Below are 27,461 nucleotides of genomic sequence, written 5' to 3' on the forward strand. Positions count from 1 at the left end.
TATAATACTGGGAGATGCACACCACCTAAGGGAGAAGTTTACCTAAATGAGATGCACACTTGGCCAGGGAGGTGTCAGGCATACTACTGGGAGATGCACACTTACCTAAAGGAGTAGTGTCAGGATATACTACTGGGAGATGCACACTTACCTAAAGGGGAGGTGTCAGGATATACTACTGGGAGATGCACACTCACCCAAATGAGTAGTGTCAGGATATACTACTGGGAGATGCACACCTAAATGAGTAGCCTGATATACTACTGGGAGATACACACTTGTCTAAATGAGTAGTGTCAGGATATAATTACTGGGAGATGCACACTTACCCAAATGAGTAGTGTCAGGATATACTACTGGGAGATGCACACACTTACCTAAATGAGTAGTGTCAGGACATACTGTCAGGTCCTCAACTTCAGCAGCTTGGAGAAGGAGTTGGATTCGGCCTACTGTATCAATCATTGGTTTTGACGAATTGCAATTTGATAAGATTAAATTGTAGATCATGCTGTAATTGGATAATGCATGGTGGTAGGAGGTCTGCCCTTGTCTCAATGGGCTTCAGAACCCCTTTCAATGCAGTTTGTAAAGTGTGTTAAAGATATATTTGTTTTGGAGCGATTCAGATTCCCCATTTTATAATACTCTGTGGTTATACAATGTGCCAACTCAAGGCCTGCTTTAAGATGGTAAGAGTTAAGCATTTAGACGATAATCCGAAGATTTGCTGGGGCCAAGGTTCCTGACAAGGTACAGATTGAGGCACAACATGTTTACTCTATGCTGAATTCCAAGGCTGCGCCTCACTTTTACAAGAAGGCGTGTGCCCGGCAGCTTAAAGCCGGTGACCAAGTTATACCCCTATCTGGCTCATCCAGAGGCCCCCCTCTAAAATGATCACTTTCTGCTCCTTACACCATTAAAGGGTAGGATTAATGATGCAGGGAATGTTATCAGTACACCACAGATCAAGGCCGAAGGAAGAGAAACCGTCGAGATTAGTATGCTGAGGGAGGATACCGAGGCCAGACCCGCCATACAGTGACAATCAGTGCAGTCATCTGAAATGAAAAACGGTGATGAAGACGTTATGGACGCCTTTCTATGCTTGATGTCCTCTGGTACCGTTTTTAATTATTTATTTATCTTTCTATTCTGAGGTTTTAATTCCACCATCAAGGGTTTTCCTATAAGAATCAAGGACATTGTCGCCGTCATGCCCTAGCTGGGGACCTATGCCTAGAATACAAATCAACCCGCAATTTTGGTGGCACATCTTTCCACATAAAATCGAGTTTGTTCTTTTTAAAGAAAACCACAAAAGAACGTCATACGGTTCTTGCTCTGAAGGCGATGGTTCACGGTTACAACATTCCAGGCCTTTGTGGACCCGTGAAGATCCGGGTTAGAATTGATCTTCAGTAACCCATGCTAGATCTTAAGGCTACTAACGGGATTGGGTGGTCAGGCTCGCTGACTTGGTTGAAACATGGCATCGTATCCCATATGCGTAGATTGACGTTCATGATGTTGATCACTGGATTGTCTGGTCAGACCGCCGCCTTAAAGCTGGTATATTGCTGAGTGCGGCGTAAACTAAACTCACTCCAAACGCTTTTGTGGTATTAACGTAGTGAAAGTCAGTCCGTCGTTTTCAATGGTTCCAGATACAAGTTGAAGGAAAACAAAGTTCTATGGATAGTCAACTTCTTTATTGCAATGAATGCACCTTTCTGTGCAGATACTAACACCGTTATCAAGCGAAGTGAAGAAAAGTCTGGCTAATTGCTCTCTCTCAAGGAGATTAAACAGATACAAGTTGTCCAACACTGATCTGTTTTGTTCATTGTTTCCGAACGCTGATTTACGTGTGTTGAATATATTCAACGTTAAGTTCCACTGTGAACAATGTGCCCAGCGTTCATCTATCCATAGGGTAAAAATATGTCTAATGTTGCTCTGCTCTGTCCAACTTGCCCAACTTCAGTCTACTGTCTATTACCGTATCACGTTCATCTACGATGAGCACTGTGTCAGACGCTTATCCACTGTGTCTTACGTGCCTACTGTGGATTCTCCTGTGTCCAAACTAAGATCTACTTGGTACAACATGTTCTACGTTGATCTACTGAGTACATATGTTCGGACGTTGATATACTGAGTACAATGGGTTCAGACGATGATCTGAGTATGATGTGTGTTCGAACGTTGATCTAGTGAGAACCATGTGTTCGAACGATGATCTACTAGGTGCACCGTTCTCAGATGTAGATCTACTAAATACGATGATATTGTTCAGACGTCCATCTTCACAGGTAGCGTGTTCAGACATATATCTACTCAGTACGATGTGTTCAGACGTTGATCTAGTGAGTGCAAAAGTGTTCAGACGATGATCTACTGAGTACAATGTGTTCGGGCGTTCGTAGTAAAGGGCCAAGTGTTCGAACTGACGTCTACTGATTACAATGTGTTCGGACGTTGATATACTAGGTACAACGTGTTCAGACGTTGATATACTGGAGTACAATGGGTTCGAACTGATGATCTAGTGAGTACCATGTGTTCAGACGATGATCTACTGAGTACTATGTGTTCGAACTTGATGATATGCTGGGTACAACGTGTTCAGACCCGTTCATCTACTGATTACAACGATGTTCGAACGTTGATCTACGATCTACTGAGTTCCATGTGTTCAGACGTTGATCTGTGATACTAGCGTATTCAGACGATGTATTTACTGGAGTGCGATGTGGTTTGGGCGTGATCAAGAGCGTACAATGTGCTCAGACGATAATCTACGATCTACTGAGTTCCATGTGTTCAGACGTTGATCTATTGGAATTTTGATGTTCAGACGTTCATCTACTGAGTACAGCGTGTTCAGACGTGTATCCTACTGGGAGATGCACACTTACCTAAAGGAGTAGTGTCAGGATATACTACTGGGAGATGCACACTTACCTAAAGGAGTAGTGTCAGGATATACTACTGGGAGATGCACACTTACCTAAAGGAGTAGTGTCAGGATATACTACTGGGAGATGCACACTTACCTAAAGGAGTAGTGTCAGGATATACTACTGGGAGATGGGAGATGCACTACTTGCATCCTTAAATGAGTAGTGTCAGGATATACTACTGGGAGATGGGAGTATGTCAGGATATACTACTGGGAGATGCACACTACCTAAAGGAGTAGTGTCAGGATATACTACTGGGAGATGCACACTTACCTAAAGGACCTAAACTGGGAGATGCACACTTACCTAAAGGAGTAGTGTCAGGATATACTACTGGGAGATGCACACTTACCTAAAGTGAGTAGTGTCTAATTGAGTGAGTCAGGATATACTACTGGGAGATGCATCACTTACCTAAAGAGAGTCAGTGTCAGGATATACTACTGGGAGATGCACACTTACCTAAATGAGTAGTGTCAGGATATACTACTGGGAGATGCACACTTACCTAAATGAGTAGTGTCAGGATATACTACTGGGAGATGCACACTTACCTAAATGAGTAGTGTCAGGATATACTACTGGGAGATGCATCCTTACCTAAAGGAGTAGTGTCAGGATATACTATCGAGTCACACACTCAACTAAAGCAGTCGTGACAGCACAGTGTCACATACGTCCTCATACCTAAGGTGTGGAATCAGGTGTGGATCGTATCGCAGATTCGCCCAAACTGTGATAAGAAAAGGTACAAGAGATCTCCGAAATCCTGAGTCTGGTAGGAAGGGTCGGGCTCTGAAGCTCAGCAGCTTGGAGAAGGGTTGGATTCGCCCTACTGTATCAATCATTGGTTTGACGAATTGCATGATAAGATTATTAAAACAGATCATGCTGTAATTGAATGTGCATGAGGTCAGGTCTGCCGTGTCTCAATGGGCTTTAGAACGTTTTCATCAAAGTTTGTAAAGTGTGTTAAGGTATCTTTGTTTGGAGTGATTCGAATTCCCCATTTTGCATAGTCTGTGGTTATACAATGTACACACAAGGCCTGCTTTAGATGGTAAGGGTTAAGTATTTAGACGATAATCCGAAGATTTGTTGGGCCAAGGTTCTGACAAGGTACAGATTTAGCACAACATGTTTACTGTTGAATCTAAGGCTAAGGCTCACTTTTACAAGAAGGCTTGTGCTTGACAGTTTAAAGCCGGTGACCAAGTTATACCCTATCTGCCTATCCAGAGGTCCCCCTCTAAAATGATCACTTCGCTCCTTACACCATTAAAGGCCAGATTAATGATGCAGGGAATGTTATCGGTACACCAGATCAAGGCAGAAAAGACAGAAACTGTCGAGTTAATATGCTGAGAGGATACCGAGCTAGACCCGCCATACAGTGACAATCAGTGCAGTCATCCTAAATGAACATGGTGGTGAAGACGTTATGGACGCCTTTATAAAAGCGATGTCCTCTGGTACCGTTTAAATTATTTATTTATCTTTCTATTCTGAGGTTTTAATTTGCCATCAAGGGCTTTCCTATAAGAATAAGGACATTGTCGCCGTCATGCCTAGCTGGGGACCTATGCCTAGAATACAAATCAACACCAATTTTGGTGGCACATCTTTCCAGGTAAAAATCGAGTTTGTTCTTTTTTAAAAGAAAACCACAAAGAACGTCATACGGTTCTTGCTCTGAAGGCGATGGTTCACGGTTACAACATTCCAGGCCTTTGTGGACCCGTGAAGATCCGGGTTAGAATTGATCTTCAGTAACCCATGCTAGATCTTAAGGCTACCAACGGGATTGGGTGGTCAGGCTCGCTGACTTGGTTGAAACATGACATCGTATCCCATATGCGTAGATCGACGTTCATGATGTTGATCACTGGATTGTCTGGTCCAGACCGCCGCCTTAAAGCTGGAATATTGCTGAGTGCGTCGTAAAACTAAACTCACTCCAAACATTTTGTGGTATTAACATGTGAAAGTCAGTCCGTCGTTTTCAATGGTTCCAGATACAAGTTGAAGGAAAACCAAGTTCTATGGATAGTCAACTTCTTTATTGCAATGAATGCACCTTTTCGGTGTAGATACTAACACCGTTATCAAGCAAGTGACGAAAAGTCTACAATTGCCTCTCAAAGAGATTAAACAGATACAAGTTGTCCAACACTGATCTGCTTTGTCCATTGTTTCGAACGCTGATTTACTGTGTTGAATATATTCAACGTTGTTCTACTGTGAACAATGTGCCCAGCGTTCATCTATATATGTCCAATGTTGCTCTGCTCTGTCCAACTTGCCCAACTTCAGTTTACTGTCTACAATGCGTATCACGTTCATCTACGATGTGCACTGTGTCAGACGTTGATCCACTGTGTCTTACGTGCCTACTGTAGTTCTCCTGTGTCCAAACTCGATCTACTTAGTACAACATGTTCAGACGTTGATCTATTGAGTACAATGTGTTCGGACGTTGATCTAGTGAGTACCATGTGTTCAGACGATGATCTACTGAGTACCATGTGTTCAGACGATGATATGCTGAGTACAACGTGTTCAGACGTTGATCTAGTGAGTACAATGTGTTCAGACGATGATCTACATATTTCCATGTGTTCAGACGATGATCTACTGAGTACAACGTTTTCAGACGTTGATCTATTGAGTACAACGTGTTCAGACGTTCATCTACCGAGTATCATGTGTTCAGACGTTCATCTAGTAAGGGCCAAGTGTTCAGACGACGTCTACTGATTACAATGTGTTCGGACGTTGATATACTGAGTACAACGTGTTCAGACGTTGATATACTGAGTACAATGGGTTCAGACGATGATCTAGTGAGTACCATGTGTTCAGACGATGATCTACTGAGTACTATGTGTTCAGACGATGATATGCTGAGTACAACGTGTTCAGACGTTCATCTACTGATTACAACGTGTTCAGACGTTGATCTACGATCTACTGAGTTCCATGTGTTCAGACGTTGATCTATTGAGTACAACGTATTCAGACGTGTATTTACTGAGTGCGATGTGTTCAGACGTTGATCAAGAGCGTACAATGTGCTCAGACGATAATCTACGATCTACTGAGTTCCATGTGTTCAGACGTTGATCTATTGAGTACGATGTGTTCAGACGTTCATCTACTGAGTACAGCGTGTTCAGACGTGTATCCACTGAGTGCGATGTGTTCAGACGTTGATCTAGAGCGTACAATGTGTTCAGACGATTATCTACTGAGTACAACGTGTTCAGACGATGATCCACTGAGTTCCATGTGTTCAGACGTTGATCTACTGAGTACACGGTGTTCTGACGATGATCTACTGAGTACATCGTGCTCAGACGATGATCTACTCAGTACGATGTGTTCAGACGTTGGTGTTACTGGCCGATACACCTCTCCATGTTATTTCTGATAAGATTCTGTACTGTAGGTGTACTGGTCGATACACCTCTCCATGTTATTTCTGATAAGATTCTGTACTGTAGGTGTACTGGCCGATACACCTCTCCATGTTATTTCTGATAAGATTCTGTACTGTAGGTGTACTAGCCGATACACCTCTCCATGTTATTTCTGCTAAGATTCTGTACTGTAGGTGTACTACCGATACACCTCTCCATGTTATTTCTGATAAGATTCTGTACTGTAGGTGTACTGGCCGATACACCTCTCCGTGTTATTTCTGATAAGATTCTGTACTGTAGGTGTACTGGCCGATACACCTCTCCATGTTATTTCTGATAAGATTCTGTACTGTAGGTGTTCTGGTCGATACACCTCTCCATGTTATTTCTGCTAAGATTCTGTACTGTAGGTGTACTGGCCGATACACCTCTCCATGTTATTTCTGCTAAGATTCTGTACTGTAGGTGTACTGGCCGATACAGATTCTGTACTGTAGGTGTACTGGCCGATACACTCCTCCACGTTATTTCTGCTAAGATTCTGTACTGTAGGTGTACTGGCCGATACACCTCTCCATGTTATTTCTGCTAAGATTCTGTACTGTAGGTTCTGGTCGATACACCTCGATACACCTCTCCATGTTATTTCTGATAAGATTCTGTACTGTAGGTGTACTGGCCGATACACCTCTCCGTGTTATTTCTGATAAGATTCTGTACTGTAGGTGTTCTGTACTGTAGGGTACCGATACACCTCTCCGTGTTATTTCTGATAAGATTCTGTACTGTAGGTGTACTGATACACCTCTCCATGATACACCTGTCTCTGTAGGTGTTATTTCTGATACACCTCTCCGTGTTATTTCTGATAAGATTCTGTACTGTAGGTGTACTGGCCGATACACCTCTCCGTGTTATTTCTGATAAGATTCTGTACTGTAGGTGTACTGGTCGATACACCTCTCCATGTTATTTCTGATAAGATTCTGTACTGTAGGTGTACTGGCCGATACACCTCTCCATGTTATTTCTGCTAAGATTCTGTACTGTAGGTGTACTGGCCGATACACCTCTCCGTGTTATTTCTGATAAGATTCTGTACTGTAGGTGTACTGGCCGATACACCTCTCCATGTTATTTCTGCTAAGATTCTGTACTGTAGGTGTACTGGCCGATACACCTCTCCGTGTTATTTCTGATAAGATTCTGTACTGTAGGTGTACTGGCCGATACACCTCTCCATGTTATTTCTGATAAGATTCTGTACTGTAGGTGTACTGGCCGATACACCTCTCCGTGTTATTTCTGATAAGATTCTGTACTGTAGGTGTACTGGCCGATACACCTCTCCATGTTATTTCTGATAAGATTCTGTACTGTAGGTGTACTGGCCGATACACCTCTCCATGTTATTTCTGATAAGATTCTGTACTGTAGGTGTACTGGCCGATACACCTCTCCATGTTATTTCTGATAAGATTCTGTACTGTAGGTGTACTGGCCGATACACCTCTCCGTGTTATTTCTGATAAGATTCTGTACTGTAGGTGTACTGGCCGATACACCTCTCCGTGTTATTTCTGATAAGATTCTGTACTGTAGGTGTACTGGTCGATACACCTCTCCGTGTTATTTTTCTGAGATTCTGTAAGATTCTGTACTGTAGGTGTACTGGCCGATACACCTCTCTATTTCTGATAAGTGTACTTATTCCGTGTTATTTCTGATAAGATTCTGTACTGTAGGTGTACTGGCCGATACACCTCTCCGTGTTATTTCTGATAAGATTCTGTACTGTAGGTGTACTGGCCGATACACTCTCTCCATGTTATTTCTGTTATTTCTGAAGATTCTGTACTGTAGGTGTACTGGCCGATACACCTCTCCGTGTTATTTCTGATAAGATTCTGTACTGTAGGTGTACTGGCCGATACACCTCTCCGTGTTATTTCTGATAAGATTCTGTACTGTAGGTGTACTGGCCGATACACCTCTCCATGTTATTTCTGCTAAGATTCTGTACTGTAGGTGTACTGGCCGATACACCTCTCCGTGTTATTTCTGATAAGATTCTGTACTGTAGGTGTACTGGTCGATACACCTCTCCATGTTATTTCTGATAAGATTCTGTACTGTAGGTGTACTGGCCGATACACCTCTCCGTGTTATTTCTGATAAGATTCTGTACTGTAGGTGAAGTTTCAGTGCGCCCTAGGTTTGTGATAAACATGGTGTGTGTTGTTGTTAATTCTAAGTAAGTGTATGTTGTGTTGTTCCAGCAGTAAGGTTCTATTCACAATGTGTCAATGCAAACTGTAAACAACCCTTGTAGGTAACACAAGACCCTAGGAAGGCCTGATACCACTTCGACAAGGATGACTAAACACAGCCAGATCACTTTGTAATAAGGGGCACATCTAGCTCAATCATGTAAGGCCTACGATTATGGCAGTGGGGAGTTGCTTCCCTTGAACATGCCAGGATTCTATGATAGTGGGTTCGAATCCCAGTTACTACAAATTATGTCCTTAGGTTTTCAAGCACCATACTGTGCCATGTGTGTTACCAAAGTGATGCATTATGTCGACAAACTCACTAGCTCTGAAGTTAACAGTCGTACAAGCATGAAGTACTATAGTGGATGTGTCCTATGTGTCTCCAGTACAAAATATGTTCATTAGTAATCCAATCCCAATATTTTTCGAAACATTCATTTTCAAAAATGTGCACCATTAGGACCAGAAAAACACCTCCCTAATAAAACAACGAGGTACTGACAGTTGAAAATGTTTGGGGCATGATCAAAACAGGACAATGAAACAAACGTCTTTATCTGTAAAAAGCATAGAGGGACATTTTGGTGTAGATTCTTAGACCCTTATCAAGTTTACCCGTGAAAATATGTGTTAGAATTTGTCTTCAGGAACCCACGTGACTAACGAGATCAGGTGGTCAGGTTCGCTGACTTTGTTGAAACATGTCATCGTATCTCAATTGCACATTTGAGATTGATGCTCATGCTGTTGATCACTGGATTGTCTTGTCCAGACTCGATTATGAACAGACCTCCGCCATACAGCAGGAATATTGCTAAGTGTGCTGTAAAACAACCAACTAACAAACCAATCTAATTTCCCCAAAAAGTTACCCTAATTGTTTCATAGGTGTGGTGGTTTTCATACGTGTGGTGTTAAACAGCAAACCAACCAACCAACCAACCTTTATCAAGCTAAAAGTTGTCACATATGAATTTGTATGCTTCATGTTTGACTCATCAACTTCCACAACGCCGATCAAACACTTAACAACTCAACACGAGTAGACCAGTAATGTTTTATGGTCAAATATACTGAGAGAAAATTCAAGTGTTCCTTTATTATTTTCCAGTTTTCATCACCACAGCGCTATTCAAAGCGGGTGATGAAAACAGACAAATATTAAAGGAACGCTTGAATTTTCCTGTGATCCTTTATTTGTTTCTCTCAGTATATATGAGTCATACATGATAAGTGATGACACAATGTTTGAAAAAATCATTTTTATTTAAATTGTCTTATATTACACATGAAACAGGGTCTTTACGATATGCCCACAGCATTGGGTCAGTACTGAGCAACAATATAAAAAATAACAATAAATGCAAAAATGTACACCATACAATGCCATAAACATGAGCAAAATGATTTAATGAACAAAAGTGACAACTTCATGTACATAATCATATAAAAAAAATTAAAAATCCACTGTACAAAAACAAGTATCACATTCGATATCCCCATTGAATAGATATGAATACAAGAATTCACTAAGGGACAAGGATAAGGCATGAAAAACTTTCCTTAAATGGTGAAAACAGAATTTTAAAAAAGTAACAAGTAAACAGTAATGAATAATTTGTAAACACATATCTCACAAAAACAATATTATTTTACAAAATCCATCAACAGTATTAATCTTCATAACAATACCTTGTCTGAACTAGACTAACAAGACATAAATACATCAGTAAATAAGTAAGTAAACATGACCAGCTAATACAAGGGGTGTCAGAATACATTATGATACACTGGTCTTCATATCAATGGCTGTAGGCATGTTTAAGTCAAATCATGGCTCTGTTGGCTTACGATGAGTGAATATCGCAGTCTGAACATGGACAGATATATCCTAACACATACATTGCATCATGTAATTAATTGTGATGCACATGGGCTGTCTCCTGGCTTACAATGAGTGAATATTGTAGACAGAACAAGGACAGATATATCCTAACACATACATTGCATCACGTAATTAATTGTGATGCACATGGGCTGCCTCCTGGCTTACAATGAGTGAATATTGTAGACAGAACAAGGACAGATATATCCTAACACATACATTGCATCATGTAATTGTGTGAATATACAATGAGTGAATATTGTAGACTGAACAAGGACAGATATATCCTAACACATACATTGCATCACGTAATTGTGATGCACATCCTAACACATACATTGTCTGTTGGCTTACAATGAGTGAATATTGTAGACTGAACATGGACAGATATATCCTAACACATACATTGCATCACGTAATTGTGATGCACATGGCTTGTCTGTTGGCTTACAATGAGTGAATATTGTAGACTGAACAAGGACAGATATATCCTAACACATACATTGCATCATGTAATTGTGATGCACATGGCTTGTCTCCTGGCTTACAATGAGTGAATATTGTAGACTGAACAAGGACAGATATATCCTAACACATACATTGCATCATGTAATTGTGATGCACATGGCTTGTCTGTTAGCCTACAATGAGTGAATATTGTAGACTGAACATAGACAGATATATCCTAACACATACATTGCATCACACAACAACATCTGAACAGCTGACAGACAACAGTTGTGGCAACTCTGGAAGCATCTTTACCATCGAGTTGGCTTTGACACTTACAAGTTCTACAAAATAAATGATTACATCGTTTTTGTTTCTCTATACATGTGGACATCTGACTGCATATGATGAACTTTAACACTTATAATTCCGATACCCTTCATAAGCTTCCATATTGCTGACTTGGCGCTTCTGGACAGCTGCCACTTTCTTCTTTGCTCCGTGGAACCGGTGCACATTGGCCTGGTGTGACTGGTGAGCAATTCTGTGGGAACTATCAGTTGCTTCACCTAATTGCTGGAAAAATATACAAGTAATGAGTTTCCATATCTTTGACCGCAGTGACAGAGTGAGTGAGTTTAGTTTAACGCCGCACTCAGCAATATTCCACCTATATGGCAGTGGTCTGTAAATTATCGGATCTGGACCAGACAATCCAGAAATCAACAGCATGAGCATCGACCTGCGCAATTGGCAACCCAATGACATGGGTTACTGAAGATCAATTCTAACCCGGATCTTCACTGGTTTCAGTGACTGAGTGAGTGAGTTGGGTCATGCTACAAACAATATTGTCCAATGAGTCCTAAAGCAGCGAATTCGTATTAAAACCAAACTATACTGGGTATACTCACATAACATAAAATAAATTTTCAATGTTTTTCAATTTCTCCGATTCAACATTTTTAAAGATTGGTTATCTAAAATATTGTGTTATGAAATTGGTGTCCTTTTCATTCATGATACTTGTTGTTTTCTATGGCGTCATTGTAATTTTTATTCAAACTGAAACAACTGACACCATTTGAATAAATCCAAACAAAGGGATTAGAATAAAGTGACTCCATATTGAATATTCCTGCCCAGGAGAAAATATTCCAGCATTTCAGCACTTCAGTGCTGTAGTTCTTTGATTAACTGAAGCCTCCAATCATTGGAAAAGTCAGTGAAGTAACAAAAACATGATCGTATGTTTTATGTCAAGTATTTCAATCCGATTTCGCCATTATCCTAAACACCAGATCCAGGTCAGAATTGGTCATCACAAACTCTGCTTGTCATAAAAGGTGATTAACAGGATCTGGTGGTCAGGCCCGCTGACTTGGTTGACACATGTCATCGTATCCCAATTGTGTAGATCGATGCTCATGCTGTTGATCACCAGATTGTTTGGTCCAGACTCAATTATTTACAGACCGCCACCATATAGCTGGATATTGCTGAGTGTGGTGTTAAACAACAAACCAACCAGCCTAAATACAAACCTTTTTTAAATAACAACCCTGTTTCAGTCTGGTGACCTTCACCTTCCCCATATCTGCCCAGTTGGATGACCAGGCATTAATAGAATCTTGTCCCCAAATTATCATTCATTTAACTTGATTACTTACCCACTGATGCAAATTGCAGGAAATGTCATCTTCAAATTCTTCGCATTCGTTCAGGAATGCATATCGCTCTTCACGTTGCTCTACAGTCTTTGCACCTCTTTTCAGCATATTCTTGGTTGCCAATCTGGATCAAATTTACAGAACAGTGAGCTAGTGAGTTGGATTGATTCCTGCTTTGAATAGTATTTCACAAACATTACAGCATTCAGCTCACAGTACCATCTAGCCTCTAATATCAATATATCTACCAGAAAATACAGTTCTTATGTAATGTTGTTAAAATAGGATATAAAGGAGACGAGGGACTGTCAATTCAACTGCAGAAATCTAGTCTTACAACATATTCTATGTGGCGGCGTGTGGTCCTGTGCATAGAGCTCAGGTTACAAATCAGGTGTAGATGTTTCGACATAGATGCAAACACCGTAATCAAACAAGTCACGTGTCTGAATCTGGCATCTACACCGTAGTTACGTCGCAACTATTGCAACAAAGAAGTTGTCCCTCCATAAAAATATAGACCCTGTACATTGTGGACAGAAAAGTGAAGCACCGTAAATAAAGGTACCAGTGATATTTGTTGCACAGGAGGGTGGGCAGGGGTGGTGAAAAAATAATTTGGTTCCATAAGAGTGTGGAATTAGGGAGGTGGGGCGAGGGAAGAGAGAATCTCTTGTACGTGACTACACACATCTTACTGAAACCATCAAAACACAATGCCTAACTACCACACAACACTTCTATGTTGTTATATTTTGTAACTACTTAGACTGGGTTAGAACTGATCTTCAGTAACCCATGCTTGTTGTAAGGAGCGACTAATGGGATCGGGTGGTCAGGCTCACTGACTTGGTTGAGACGTGTCATCATATCCCAATTGCGCAGATCAGGGCTGTTGGGTAGCCTGATGGTTAAAGCGCCTGCTCGTCACGCCAAAGACCCGGGTTCGATTCCCCACATAGGTACAATGTGTGAAGCCCATTTCTGGTGTCCCTCGCCGTGATAATGCTGGAATATTGCTGAAAGCGGCGTAAAACCATACTCACTCACTCACTCAATTGCGTAGATCAATGCTCATGCTGTTGATCACTGGATTGTCTGGTCCAGACTCAGTTATTTACAGACTGCCGCCATATAGCTGGAATATAGCTGAGTGCGGCGTAAAACTAAACTCACTCACTGAATGTAGTTACTTACAACTGTGCCCTGGCTTCTAGGGGAGCTCTGTTCTTTGTCATCTCAGCTGTCTTCTGCATCGTGGCTAATCCAACAACTGCCACGTTGATGTTCTGGCAACACAAACATGAAAGATGTGATCATCCTTCTATAGCAAAATACTTTTTATGCCGTGCACCAAATGACTGGAAGCATGTGACCAGGTATGACAAGAGGAAGGCGTATTCAAACACAGACAATATTAAAGCCATGTCGCATGCCTCGGGCCTCTCTAGCTGACATACCAATCTGTTTGTGTTCTAATTACCTGATCGCTGGGAGTGACTGAGTGAGTGGGTGGGTGGTTGGGCTGGGCTGGGCTGGGCTGGGCTGGGCTGGATTGGGTTGGGTTGGGCTTGGTTGGGTTGAATTGGGTTGGGTTGGGTTGGGTTGGGTTGGGCTGGATTAAGTTGGGAAGTTGGGGTTGGGTTGGGCTGGGAATTGGGTTGGGTTAGGTTGGGCTGGGCTGGATTGAATTGGGTTGGGTTGGGTTTGGCTGGGTTGGGTTGGGCTGGAGCGAACGAGCAAGTGACAGTGTGTTAAGTTATCAAATTCAAATAGAATTTAAGAAAACTTATCCCTTTCACACATTTTACACTAAGGAAAACAGAGCAAGGGACATAACTCTGTAATAAAATAACTTGGGATGCCAGTTTTAACTCATTTTAGACATTTATCAGTTTTCCACCTCAAATAGTTTTGGAGGGGAAACTTCACTGAGAAACTAAACTAACCAACTACTTCTCTTGTTCTGGTATTATTTGCTATTTCCTCCATAGATTACGCATGTTCTTCATGAAAGGATTTCCTTACCTCTTCCATCACCTTCCTGTCCTTGGTGAACTTGTGGCTCTTGCACATGACACGGAGACACTTCATACCGTTCTTGCGGGTGTAGGTGATCTGAACCTAAACCAGAGAAAAGAGATATTAATTTCAGTTCCTTAGGTCCAAGATAGTAGTAGGATCTGCAGTGTTCTACTTTGAGGGTGAAGGTCAAGAGGTCCTTGTCAAAGAAGACCCCTTAAGCAGTTCTCTGTTTGGAAGCTGTTCGCCTCGAAGTTAATAAGTCTTTTATTGCATCAGTAGGTAGCTAAAGTGAGTGCATATGTCCCATTATGTACAATATAGGCCAAAATATTGTAACAAATGTGTGAAAGTGTGCCTTTTGGGATCCTTGGACATGGTGGTTGTTGGTTTGTTGTTTAACGCCGCACTCAGCAATATTCCAGCTATATGGCGGTCTGTAAAAAATCTAGTCTGGACCAAACAATCCAATGATTAACAACAGCATAAGCATTGATGCACGCAATACATGTGTCAACCAAGTCAGCGAGTCTGACCACCCGATCACGTTAGTCGCCTCTTATAGCAAGCATGGGTTGCTGAAGACCAATTCTAACCCGGATCTTGACGGGTGGACATCAGAGCACTGAAAATGTATGAACTCACTACTAGAAAATCCTGAGGAAAAAATGTTGAACTTGGGGATTCTTTTTGCTTTTTAGTATTAAGGGGTGTGATAAAGGGAGAGGGGATGAGGGTGTAATGATAACTTTGAACTGTAATTTTGGGAATAGTAATTTTTTTAAAGGGAGAGAGTCAAAGACTTGGTCTTTGAAAGTATGAATACGTGTGTTCGTCTTTTGTCAAAACAGCGTGGGAGAGTAGGGAAGGTTTCTGCTTTGGAGTCCCCGTTCTGAATTAAAAAGTACCTGGAAAGGCAGTTCCTCAACGTCTGGGATATTGTTCGGATCTTTGAGCTTGAAGTTGAAAGTGAGGTCCGAGTCCTTCAAGGCATTGCCCACCTCCTTCACCAACCTACTGCAGTCCTGAAACAGAACAAGAAGGGATAACAATGGGTGAAAATGCAACATTTTCTTTTTGATTCAAGCATCTGCAACATGCAGATGATTTCAAGGTGAGGCACATACATGGAGAGGAACTGAGGAACAGAGGAACATACACTGAGAGGAACACATGTACAGAGAACACATGTACAAAGAAGACATGTACAAAGAAGCAATTACCAAGGAACACATGCAAAGAGGAACACGCGGACAGACCAACGTCTGTACAGAGGAATATATGTACAGAGGAACAAACGTACAGAGGAACATATATACAGAGGAATATATATAGAGGAACAAATGGACAGTGGAACACATGTACAGAAAATCATGTGCAGAAGAACACATGGACAGAGGAACACATGTATAGGAACACATGGAACACATGTATAGACAGAGGAACACATGTACAGAAGAACACATGTATAGAGCAAAAGTTGACATGAAGACATGTACAGAACACATGTATAGAGGAACACATGTACAGAAGAACACATGTACAGAACACATGTACATGTGCACAGAGGAACTACAAGAGAGAGGAACACATGTAAGAGGAACATACACTCAAGCAGAGACACATGCAGAAGAAACATACTCAAAGGAACATACTTGCAGAGGAACACACTGACAGAGAAACATACTTGCAGAGGAACACACTGACAGAGAAACATGCTTGCAGAGGAACACACTGACAGAGAAACATGCTTGCAGAGGAACACACTGACAGAGAAACATGCTTGCAGAGGAACATACCGCGGAACTACAGTGTCCTCAAATGATTAAACACACTCTCTAGAACATGACAGGTCCCCCTTACCTTTGGATATCCTTCTTCAACAAACACAAGCGATGGATGCAGCAGGAAGGTGACATGAACTGATGAAGCCACGACCTTGTTCTGCCAGATAACTCGCAGCTGCCTAACAATCTCCATGGGGTTGAGGACGTTGATGGTGCCGCCTGAAGCCAGTGCACATGGACTAACGTACTGCATCCCAACAGCCTCTCCCTCCACTGCCATGATGTTGATGACAATGTTCTTTGAACGTGCATATCCGCCGATCTGGAATTACAAAGAAAATGTATAATAGAGAAACTACAGCAAGCAGGAGCTAGACTGACGTGTAATGTTTATGTTCACGCTTGCCTCACTTTTAGTCGGCATTGTGAAACATGAACATTCTAAATTAGGAGTGTGGATAAAATTAAAAGGGTTACATTACTTTTCAAAGTATTCAAAAAATGAAAAATGAATCAATGAAGAATTAATACCACTACTTTGCTCATTATTGAAAATATAGTACACCTGTTAAAAAACAAATTTTGATCGGGCTCAAGAATGAACTTCCGTTCCACCAACTGATCAAAGACTTCAGAAACCAAAGTTCTATGATCCACTGGTAACTAGAATCAGTCACAGAATGTATGTGTTTCTTTACTTCATCAAATGTTTAGTTCAATGCCAAAAGAACCCTCACGGAACACAAATATACCTCAACATGTCTGTCCAGAGCAAGAGAGAGTAACTTAGCAATACATTTTCAAATTTGGATTTCCTTGATAATATTCAGTTTTAAGAGTTTCCAGATACAGAAATCAGATCTTCTTGTCTGAAATCTGTTTTGCATACCAAGAACGCTGATAAAGTTCACCTGATGAGGTGATCTGCTGTGATGAGATCTTCACAAACAGGGGCAGTGGGGTAGCCTAGTGGTTAAAGCGTTCACTCATCACGCTGAAGATCCGGGTTCAATTCCCGACATGGGTACAATGTACGAAGCCCATTTCTGATGTCCCCCGTCTTGATATCCATGGAATATTGCTATAAGTGGCATAAAACTAAACCCACTCACTCACTCTTCACAAACACTAAAAAATCTGAGGTTAAAGAGATGGAAAATGTGGTCTACTACCAGTAATTATTAAAGCTGATTCACAGCTTACCTTTGTATAGAATGAGTCACGGGTATTGCCAGTCGAGGAACCAATTCCAGAGTTTGGCGCTCCATCAGTACATAGCACAATCTCTGACGAAGGCACATCACTCACAAACCCAGCACATATTGCTAGCGCTGGACCGAGAGCTGTGCATCCTCGTGTGTGAAGATCTGCCACCTTCTCCATCAAATTGCTAGAAAATGTATGAATTTCATCTTAAATTAAGCCTTATACTTTTCTATCATCAATCTCATCATGCAAGAAATTATCCACAATTCATTTTGAATTTAACATATTCTCCATCAAACAATCCATTAACGTAACACTTGGAAAACATATATTACATGCTATGTCATTGTATTGCGTGGAGACAATCACTGGACTGAAGGAAAACCAAGTTCTATGGATAGTCATCTTCTTTATTGCAATGAGTGTGACCTTTTGGTGTAGGTACTAAGCCATCACTTGCTTTATAACGGTGTTAGTACTTACACCGAAACGTCGCACTCATTGCAGTAAAGAAGTTGACTATCCATAGAACTTACATGTACTAAAATGGTTAGACCAACACTCACTCGTGAGAAAGTCGCAGAGGTTTGATCTCCTTTTTCTTTGCTTGCTTTTGGCCCTCCTTGATGAGGGCATCAAAGTTATTCATATCAACTCCAGTGACCGTCTTGCTGCTTCCAGTCCCATCGCCTACAATCTCAATTTCCGAGTCAAAGAGGACCAACATGACCTGCTTTTCAGGCTGCTCTTGTTTCAACAGCTCTACTTGTCTGTAACAGATAAGAAATTAAATTTTAAAAATATGTTTGTCACTTTATTCCAAATGCTTATACTTGTAAACTGAAAAATTGCATATATGTCTGTTTAATGTCTGGCAAAATGGCCACAAAATATAATTAAGCTGTTTTGAATATTTAGTCGGGAGATAGTCAACAGCAACAATGTCATTGTATGGGTTCTAATCCCTAAAGCACAAAAACACATCTTTTCCAAATTTCAGTTAACGCAAACACATGTTTTAATAATGTTTCAGTATTTACTTTGTGTTTTCAATGCATAGCGTCTTAAGTTTTGTGTTCGGTTCAAAATCAATTTGGATCAAGTTGACATTTTCACTCACAGATAGCAAGACATTAACTTAAACAGATCACATGTTATCTGACTCAAAATAAAAATATCTGCCAGTTATTATGTTTTCCATGATGAAATACCATATCTATACAAAAATCCGAAATTACTGTTTCACTGTCATGAAATGTACCTCATCACGGCCTCCTTGATGCACTCCAGCCGAGATTTTGCCTCCAGCTCCTCTCCACTTCGAGCCTGCTTCCATGCCGCTATTAAAGAGACACAGAAACAGATATTTAGACAAATATAAATCTTCTATCGCAACTGCTCAGTTCCAAAAGGGTACATACATATACAGATAAACATACGTAGAGAGCAACACATGCACAGAGGAACACATACAGAGGAAACTACAGATGAGAATACAGAGGAAAATATGTAGAGGGCTCTGATGGACACGGCTGGACGTAACTCCATCTGTAAGTTCTGATGGACACGGCAGACATAACTCCATCTGCAAGCTCTGATGGACAAGGCCTGATGTATCTCCATATGTATCTCCATCTGCAAGCTCTGATGGACAAGGCCTGATGTATCTCCATCTGCAAGCTCTGCTGGACACGGCCTTCTGTACCTCCATCTGCAAGCTCTGATGGACAAGGCCTGATGTATCTCCATCTGCAAGCTCTGATGGACAAGGCCTGATGTATCTCCATCTGCAATCTGATGGACAAGGCCTTCTGTACCTCCATCTGCAAGCTCTGATGGACAAGGCCTTCTGTATCTCCATCTGCAAGCTCTGATGGACAAGGCCTGATCTAACACCAGCTGCAATCTCTGATGGACAAGGCCTGATGAAACTCTCACCTTGTAGTTCAGGGACATCTGCTTTGGAGTCCATTGAGCCGCTGATATCCATGCAGTACACAATAATTCCTGGCGTGACCTTCTGGACAACCTCCTCCTTGCCCTCCTTCTCCTCCTCTTCTTTCTCGGTTGCTGGACTCAACATGTAGTCAAACATCAACTCTTTTGGTATCTCCTCTGCTGTAACTTCTAGTTTTTGTTCTCTTTGCCGCAGTACTCACTGAAAGGTAGAACACAATATGTCATGTAATTCTCAATGCAAATTATGTTGTAGAAACATGGCATATTATCCCGTCAGAAAAAATATTCAATGTAAATCAGACCCCTAAAAACAACCAGACTGGGGAAAATAACCTTACTGATATTAATGTTGAAGACTGTTGAAAAATGTGTCAATGAAGAAGTTGCTCCATACTGACCACGTCCACTGTCGTGTATCTCCATCGTCTACGAGGACTGACGTCTGACACAGGACAGCATCACACTTGCTGCACCGAACTGGATCCCCCGTCACAAGCTGTGGGTCATCTGCCAGTGAACCAAGGGGGATGTGCACGATGTTACCATCAATCTTCTTTGTCTTCATGGGTGTCCTACTCGATGGCGGTGGAGGTGGAGGTGAAGCTCTATTGGGTGTTGCCTGGGCCTGCCTTCTTCCACTGAACACTCTCTTCAGGCTAGACATGACACCGCCTTTCTTCTTGGCTGAGGGGAAATAAGTTCAGATGGACCTATATGTTTATCCCTGTGAGTGAATGAGTGAGTGAGTGAGTGAGTGAGTGAGTGAGTGAGTGAGTGAGTGAGTGAGTCAGTCAGTCAGTCAGTCAGTCAGTCAGTCAGTCAGTCAGTCAGTCAGTCAGTCAGTCAGTCAGTCAGTCAGTCAGTCAGTCAGTCAGTCAGTCAGTCAGTCAGTCAGTCAGTAAACACTCAGTCACAGTCAGTCTTTAATATACATATTTTAGCACACATTAATATATAATATTATTTTTTACAATTTATAGCACAGGCTGTAAAAATATTATTTACAATTTACAACATTGACTACAACAATGACAGGCATTGAATGAGAAACGAGTAATTTTAACAATATACTGTTTTGATGGTATGAGCTTCCTTTCAATGTGACTGATACAGCCATCATGCTGCCATTTTGACAATTTCAATGATATTGTTATCCAAACTTTATTCGTCAACACAAGTATTATACGTTCAGAAACGTCTCATTCTCAGTTTTCATTCAAAGCCTGTCAACACAAGTATTATATGTTCAGAAACAAGGGAGGTAATTAACGTACCACCAAATGAGGCAGCACTCTGTTGTAGTCCACCAAATGCCTGGGATTGAGCAGACGATGAAAACCTCTTTTTCTTTTTTCTTGCCTCCATCTTAGGAAGGCCTGTCACACTGATCATCTTCCTGTAGGAATCTTCAATGGTGGGGTCATAGTTCTCAACAAACGAGTCTTGCACAAGACGCAAGGTGACCGACGACTTGCCCACCCCACCCGAACCAAGTGTTGCCAGCTGCAATGTTAAAGTGGAATCACATTGAAGGGACTTACCCTCTTACACCACCTGTATTAGTTTATGCACTTCTCATCTCCAACCTCAACCAAAAACAATTGAGCAAGTGAGAGAGTGCACTCAGCAATATTTCAGCTCTATGGCGTCTATCTGTAAATAATCGAGTCTGGACCTGACAATCCAGTGATCAACAGCATGAGCATCAACTTACACAGTTGGGATATGATGACATGCGTCAAGCCAGCAAGCCTAACCATCGATCCCGTCAGTCACCTTTTACGACACGCATGGGTTACTGAAGATCAATTCTAACCTGGACCTTCACAGGTTCAACCAAGGACAATGCGAGCAACAGTACAAAATATTTTACATCGTTTCTTGCAATAATATTACATAAGCCCTTCTCATTCTGTTGTCAGCCAATCAGAAAACAGCAGTCAAGCATGGCTCAAATTTGGAATATATACAAAAAAATAACCAGTTACATATGGACTCACATTTTAACTTCACTGTATGCTTAAGTCCCATAATGACAATATGGGCATCATATATCAGAATGATATTGTTTCTGAATGGTTTTGGTTTTGTATGGAAGAGTCAAACGATAAGCGATACCAAAAAGTTTCTTTTCAGTTGAAACGAAGATTTTATGACTGCCTCTCTCAAATTGGCATACCTCGCTTCTTGTAACGTCTAACTGCAACCATTATTCTTCACATAAATCGTTACTAAATGTTGAACACTATCTTCTTGAGATATTCCTTTCTACTATAACAACTACTTTTAAGTTTTTTAACTTTTGCCATGCTATGGAATATGTCTGTCATACCAGCACAACCAATCAGGAATATATTCCCACAGTAACAACATCAATCCAACGAAGATGAGTAAAATCTCCTGTAGCATCTGATTATCTTTAATTGCAGTATTAATGTGAAAAATGAAATATATTTTCATCACCAACATCAAATTTGAGGCCAAACACTTAATTTCTGAACATGAGCAAGTTTTTAATCAAAGCTGAATTTTTGTAATGAATGTAGAATAAAACAGTTGAAACATGTATTTAAAAAATCATCTTCAGTCACAAATTTCCAAATGTTTCGATCTTCTAGTGCAGTTAAAAACATCAGCTCCTTTTCATGGTGTAAGCTATATATATTGTATCTGACAATATTATAAGTTGAAATTATAAGGGATGGTTGTCAGATCATTTTAAGTTTCTCAGCCTTAAAAAATTTAAACTTTGACATTTCCAGAAAAGAGATAAAATTATCATCTTTATGTTAATCCTTATTTTATCACAAGGTATCTTTTCTGTGTTTCACCTAATTACTGAGGATTTTCAGTGACATGATCAGATCAGATAGGATTTCTCTTTTGTACATAAATAGCCATGCTGTACCTTATATTCAATTCCGTGGCGAGGGATTGTCCTGAGAAGATCATCAATAGCTTCCTTGACGTTGTCCCCTGTTTTGGCTGACGTCTCCCTGAAGGGTACATGCATCTGGCTGGCCAGGTCGGTACCTTCTGCTGTGGAAACAACTCGCTGGGCATCCAGGTCAGATTTGTTGCCACAAAGGACCTGTGTAATGTAAACAATCAGTTAAAAACAAAATATAGACCACTTGCCCCTGTTTACAAAGTGAAAGTGTGTCTGAGAAATACTGTGTTTAGTATTTTTACACTTTTACCAATACTTCAGCAGTATCATGACATCACTATAATGTGGCTCCCAGTAGTTAAACACATTTATTATTTATTTAAAAATATATATATACTTACAGCGTAAAACTTTTCTCCCTGCTTGCATGTTTCCAGGAAAGTAAACATGGCCTTTGCCTCATCGAAGGACTCCCTGTTCGTGATGTCATACACAATGATGAAGCCTTGAGCTGACCGTGTGTAAACATTTCTCATTGCGGAATACTCCTCCTGTCCAGCTGTGTCCAGAATGTCCAGCATACATTCCTAAACCAATTAAAATTTGTAACGCTTTTGTGACAGAAGAAAACAAGTCAAACAGTTATTTTTGTAAATATTATACAAGTTGAAAATGCATCATTAAAACTTTGATACTTTCACATGCTTTTTTTAAGCGTACTTATCATTTTGACAGAAAACAAAATTCAGTTTGTTTCTGTTGATTTTGAATCTAAATCTAAAAAATTGGAAAAAAGGCGGCCTTAATATCATGAAACAATCAACTACAGCCTCATATTTGTTCAGTGTGACAGTATCATTTGTGGGCATTAATTAATATATCATTTAGGTAGGATCTATCACATATGTACATTAACTGATGCAAATTTAGTTTTTTATTCTGTATATTTATTTGTAATCCATCCCAGATGTCTCACCTTCGCATCTCCTTCTGTTTCCTCTTCCTCTGAAGATGAATTTGAGTTGATTACTTCTTCTTCATCTTCTCCAAGATACACAAAATTGCTGCCGAAATCCATCTGTAAATATTTAATGAAGCAATATAAATTTCCACAGATGAATATTTATTACACAATAATATATATTATTTCAAAGGCTTACTTAACCCCAGTCTCTGCCTTAAATCCCAGGACAAATAATACCCAATATCCTAAACAAAAGAGAAAACTTCCACCAACTATCCATCTTAACCTCTTCCACCAACTATCCATCTTAGCCTCCTCCACCAACTATCCATCTTAGCCTCTTCCACCAACTATACACCATCTTAACCTCCTCCACCAACTATCCCCTTAGCCTCATCCACCAACTATCCATCTTAGCCTTATTCCACCAACTACCCATCCACCAACTATCCCTAGCCTCCTCCACCAACTATCCAGATTAGCCTCTTCCACCAGCTATACCACCTTAGCCTCCTCCACCAACTATCCATCTTAGCCTCTTCCACCAACTTACCCATCTTAGCCTCCATCCACCAACTATCCATCTTAGCTCCTCCACTAACTATCCATCTTAGCCTCTCTACCAACTATCCATCTTAGCTACCTCCACCAACTATCCATCTTAGCCTACCTCCTAACTATCCATCTTAGCTCTCCTCTACCAATATCCATCTTAGCTACCTCCACCAACTATCCATCCTCTTAGCCTATCGTCCTCCACAACTATCATCTTAGCCTCTCTCCACCTTCTATCCATCTTAGCCTCCTCCATCAACTATCCATCTTAGCCTCTCCGCCAACTATCCATCTTAGCCTCTCCACCAACTATCCATCTCAGCTCCCTCCAACTATCCATCCGTCTTAGTACCTCCCACCAACTATCATCTTCTGCTACCTCCACCAACTATCATCTTAGCTACCTCCAATCCAACTATCCATCTTAGCTACCTCCACCAACTATCCATCTTAGCTACCTCCACCAACTATCCATCTTAGCTACCTCCACCAACTATCCATCTTAGCTACCTCCACCAACTATCCATCTTAGCTACCTCCACCAACTATCCATCTTAGCTACCTCCACCAACTATCCATCTTAGCTACCTCCACCAACTATCCATCTGTGGTCTGCCTCCATTCGTATCTGTCTTGGCTTAGCTACCTCCACAACTATCCTTCTTAGCTACCTGTCCATCTTGGCTATCCATCTTAGCTATCCTCCACCAACCATACATCTTAGCTACCTCCACCAACTATCCATGTCCATAGCCTCCACCTTCGTCTTGTTATCCAGCTATCCATCTTAGCTACCTCCACCAACTATCCATCTTAACCTCTCCACCAACTATCCATCTTAGCTACATCCACCAACTATCCATCTTAGCCTCTTCCACCAACTATCCATCTTAGCTACCTCCACCAAATATCCATCTTAGCCTCTTCCACTGACAACCGATCCTACCCTCTTCCACTGACAACCGATCCTACCCTCCACCCACTACCCATCTTATCCATCACCACCTATATGCCTCCTGTTAACTCCCAGTTCCCCTGCTGTTATATGAATGGATACATGACCATGTAGGTCATCCTACCCGCAATCTGTTCACCCAGATATACTCTCCACCCTGTCATCTTAAACAGGGTGTAATACACAGTAAGGATATACAAATTAACGCTATGGTATGCGTCACGCCCATATCGGAAAGCCTCTCTATTCAATTGACACACACAGTACTATACTAGACCCAACTGTCCTTGGGCTCAATAGTTTCACCACTGTAGTCAACAGCCCATAACACGACCAGCAACATAAATGGATCAGTAAAGGTTTATGATTCATACATATCTTCGTTCGTTTATCAACGTTGTTTACTCCATGAAGATTTAACATAATATTTGATCTTGCGCCAAGATCCTATATATAGTATCTACCGTAAACATTCATGTCGATTTCACAACAACCCGGAAGTGTTTCGTGGAGTGGAAGCATGCCATGTTGATTGGAGCCTAGTTACCATAACGACAAATATTTTCTTAACTATGCATATGTCACCACTAGCCGAGAGCCGCGATCCGGTCTTATATACAGTCAAGACATGACCCACGCGTGAAGACAAGTCCGGACAGTGTTTGGTTTTTATTTCATCAAATATAGAAGGTAACTTCAAAAACTGAACAAGATAATGCGAAAACAATTAAACGTAGATCGATATACATTTACTGTCAAAAGACATGCGATTATTTCCTAGAGTAATTTACAGAATTAGAGTATAAACCCGCATTGCCCCACCCCAAGCCTTGCTTACTGATTAATATGCCGGCCCATAGAGATCACATGTAAATAAGTTCTAAATATAGCATTTTGCCAGGTAAACACAATCTAAAGTGTCGCGTCAGCAACTGTGAGCTTATGACAGTATAATAATTATTATCTGACAGACGTATAATTGTAAATGCAGCATACCTTGTTTCTGTGAATATCTTTCCTCCAACACAAACGTTCCTTCTTGTTTGACAGATCGACGATATCTTTTCACCCGAGTTGTCTGTGGCGCATATATATACTGCTCGTCATTAGTTATATTTAGCCTAGCGATTTGATTGGCTGGACTGAATCAGTTGCTATAAATAGATTCAACAACAACTCCACGTGTTCGGCTAAATCGAATCCGGTTCAAATAGTGTCAGCGTGCGTAAAAGGTATATGTGTTCGCTCAAGGTGTTCGAACCGAACTTATAGTAGTTACTTGCAATAGATGCAGTACATTATTTGAAACTTTTGTAAACGAATTAATGACTGCGACGTGTTGTGACATGAACATGTCTGTTTCATTATTTTCTGTAATAAGAAGGTTTTGTTTGTTTGTTGTTTAACGCCGAGCTCAGCAATATTCCAACTATATGGCGGCGGTCTGTAAATAATCGGGTCTGGATTAGACAATCCAGTGATCAACATCGTGAGCATCGATCTACGCTATTGCGGTACGATGGAATGTGTAATATAAACCAAGTGAGCGAGCCTGACCACCCGATAACGTTAGTCGCCTCTTACCAAACAATCAGGCTATAAGATATACTTGTATTAATAAAATTATGTAGACGTCGGGCATTTTTCCGGATAGAGGTGGTCGTTATGGTAGGAATACTAGTAATTGCTAACCAAATCTTACCGCCCCTCATCAATGAACTACTACTCCCTAAAGAGAGAGAGAATTAGATTTTACGCTGCTTTTAGTAATATTCCTGCAATATTACAGCAAGGGACACCAGATATCGGCCTCACACATTCTACCCATGTTGGAAATCGAATCCGGGTCTTCGGCGTGACGAGCGAACGCTTAAACCACCACCTGCCCTACATCCCTCCATAACACTGCACACAGCAGATAAACAAACACGCCACTTATTTTCTCTTTTTTTTTGAATATCGATTCAGGATGAAGCCATTCAGAACAACGGGCTTGACCACAAGCATAATTTGCCATTGAGAATGGTACTTCCGTTTTGGCACCCTCAGCCCTGTTGTGCGATGTTTCCTGCCTGCGGCTTTGCGGAAACCTGAAGGGGATTCCCCTTAATGTATTTGAACAGTGCGCAGCAAACCGGAGCTTGAGACGCACTTGCGCCCCATTGCCTAAGGCTGGATTTACACTACGTCCGCATTTTTTGACGCATGCGTTACCGAGTGCGTTTTTTCCAATACACTAGGTGCGATCATCTGCGATATAAGACGGATGAATATAAGATGGAGGAAAAATCCTATCAGTTTCTGTGCATGAGGAAGAGAACAGAACACGGAGATGGTGGGTACATCCCTTAAACAAACAAAGATTACTTAAAGGAGCCTATAATCGCCTTATAAGGGAATTATTAGGGAATTAAATAACATCAATCTTTTATGTGTTTTAGAAATATTGAA

General features: G+C 41.0%; 1 protein-coding gene across 1 annotated transcript; it reads right to left on the minus strand.

Moving 5' to 3' along the window:
• Nucleotides 1-10,874: 10,874 nt before the first annotated feature.
• LOC124289886 (circularly permutated Ras protein 1-like) lies at nt 10,875-26,113 on the minus strand. Its single transcript, XM_046726558.1, is given in 17 exon segments — nt 10,875-11,578; nt 12,673-12,796; nt 13,870-13,961; nt 14,701-14,796; nt 15,603-15,719; nt 16,558-16,803; nt 17,685-17,871; nt 18,254-18,457; nt 18,949-19,027; nt 19,626-19,817; nt 19,820-19,845; nt 20,045-20,330; nt 20,921-21,149; nt 22,555-22,737; nt 22,938-23,123; nt 23,513-23,614; nt 26,007-26,113. Coding segments are annotated over 16 exon segments (2,511 nt in total). The 5' UTR covers nt 26,007-26,113; the 3' UTR covers nt 10,875-11,416.
• Nucleotides 26,114-27,461: the final 1,348 nt, after the last annotated feature.

The sequence above is a fragment of the Haliotis rubra genome, unplaced genomic scaffold (genome assembly GCF_003918875.1).
Source record: "Haliotis rubra isolate DU_JTF1 unplaced genomic scaffold, ASM391887v1 Scf450, whole genome shotgun sequence".
Classification (NCBI taxonomy): Eukaryota; Metazoa; Mollusca; class Gastropoda; order Lepetellida; family Haliotidae; genus Haliotis; species Haliotis rubra.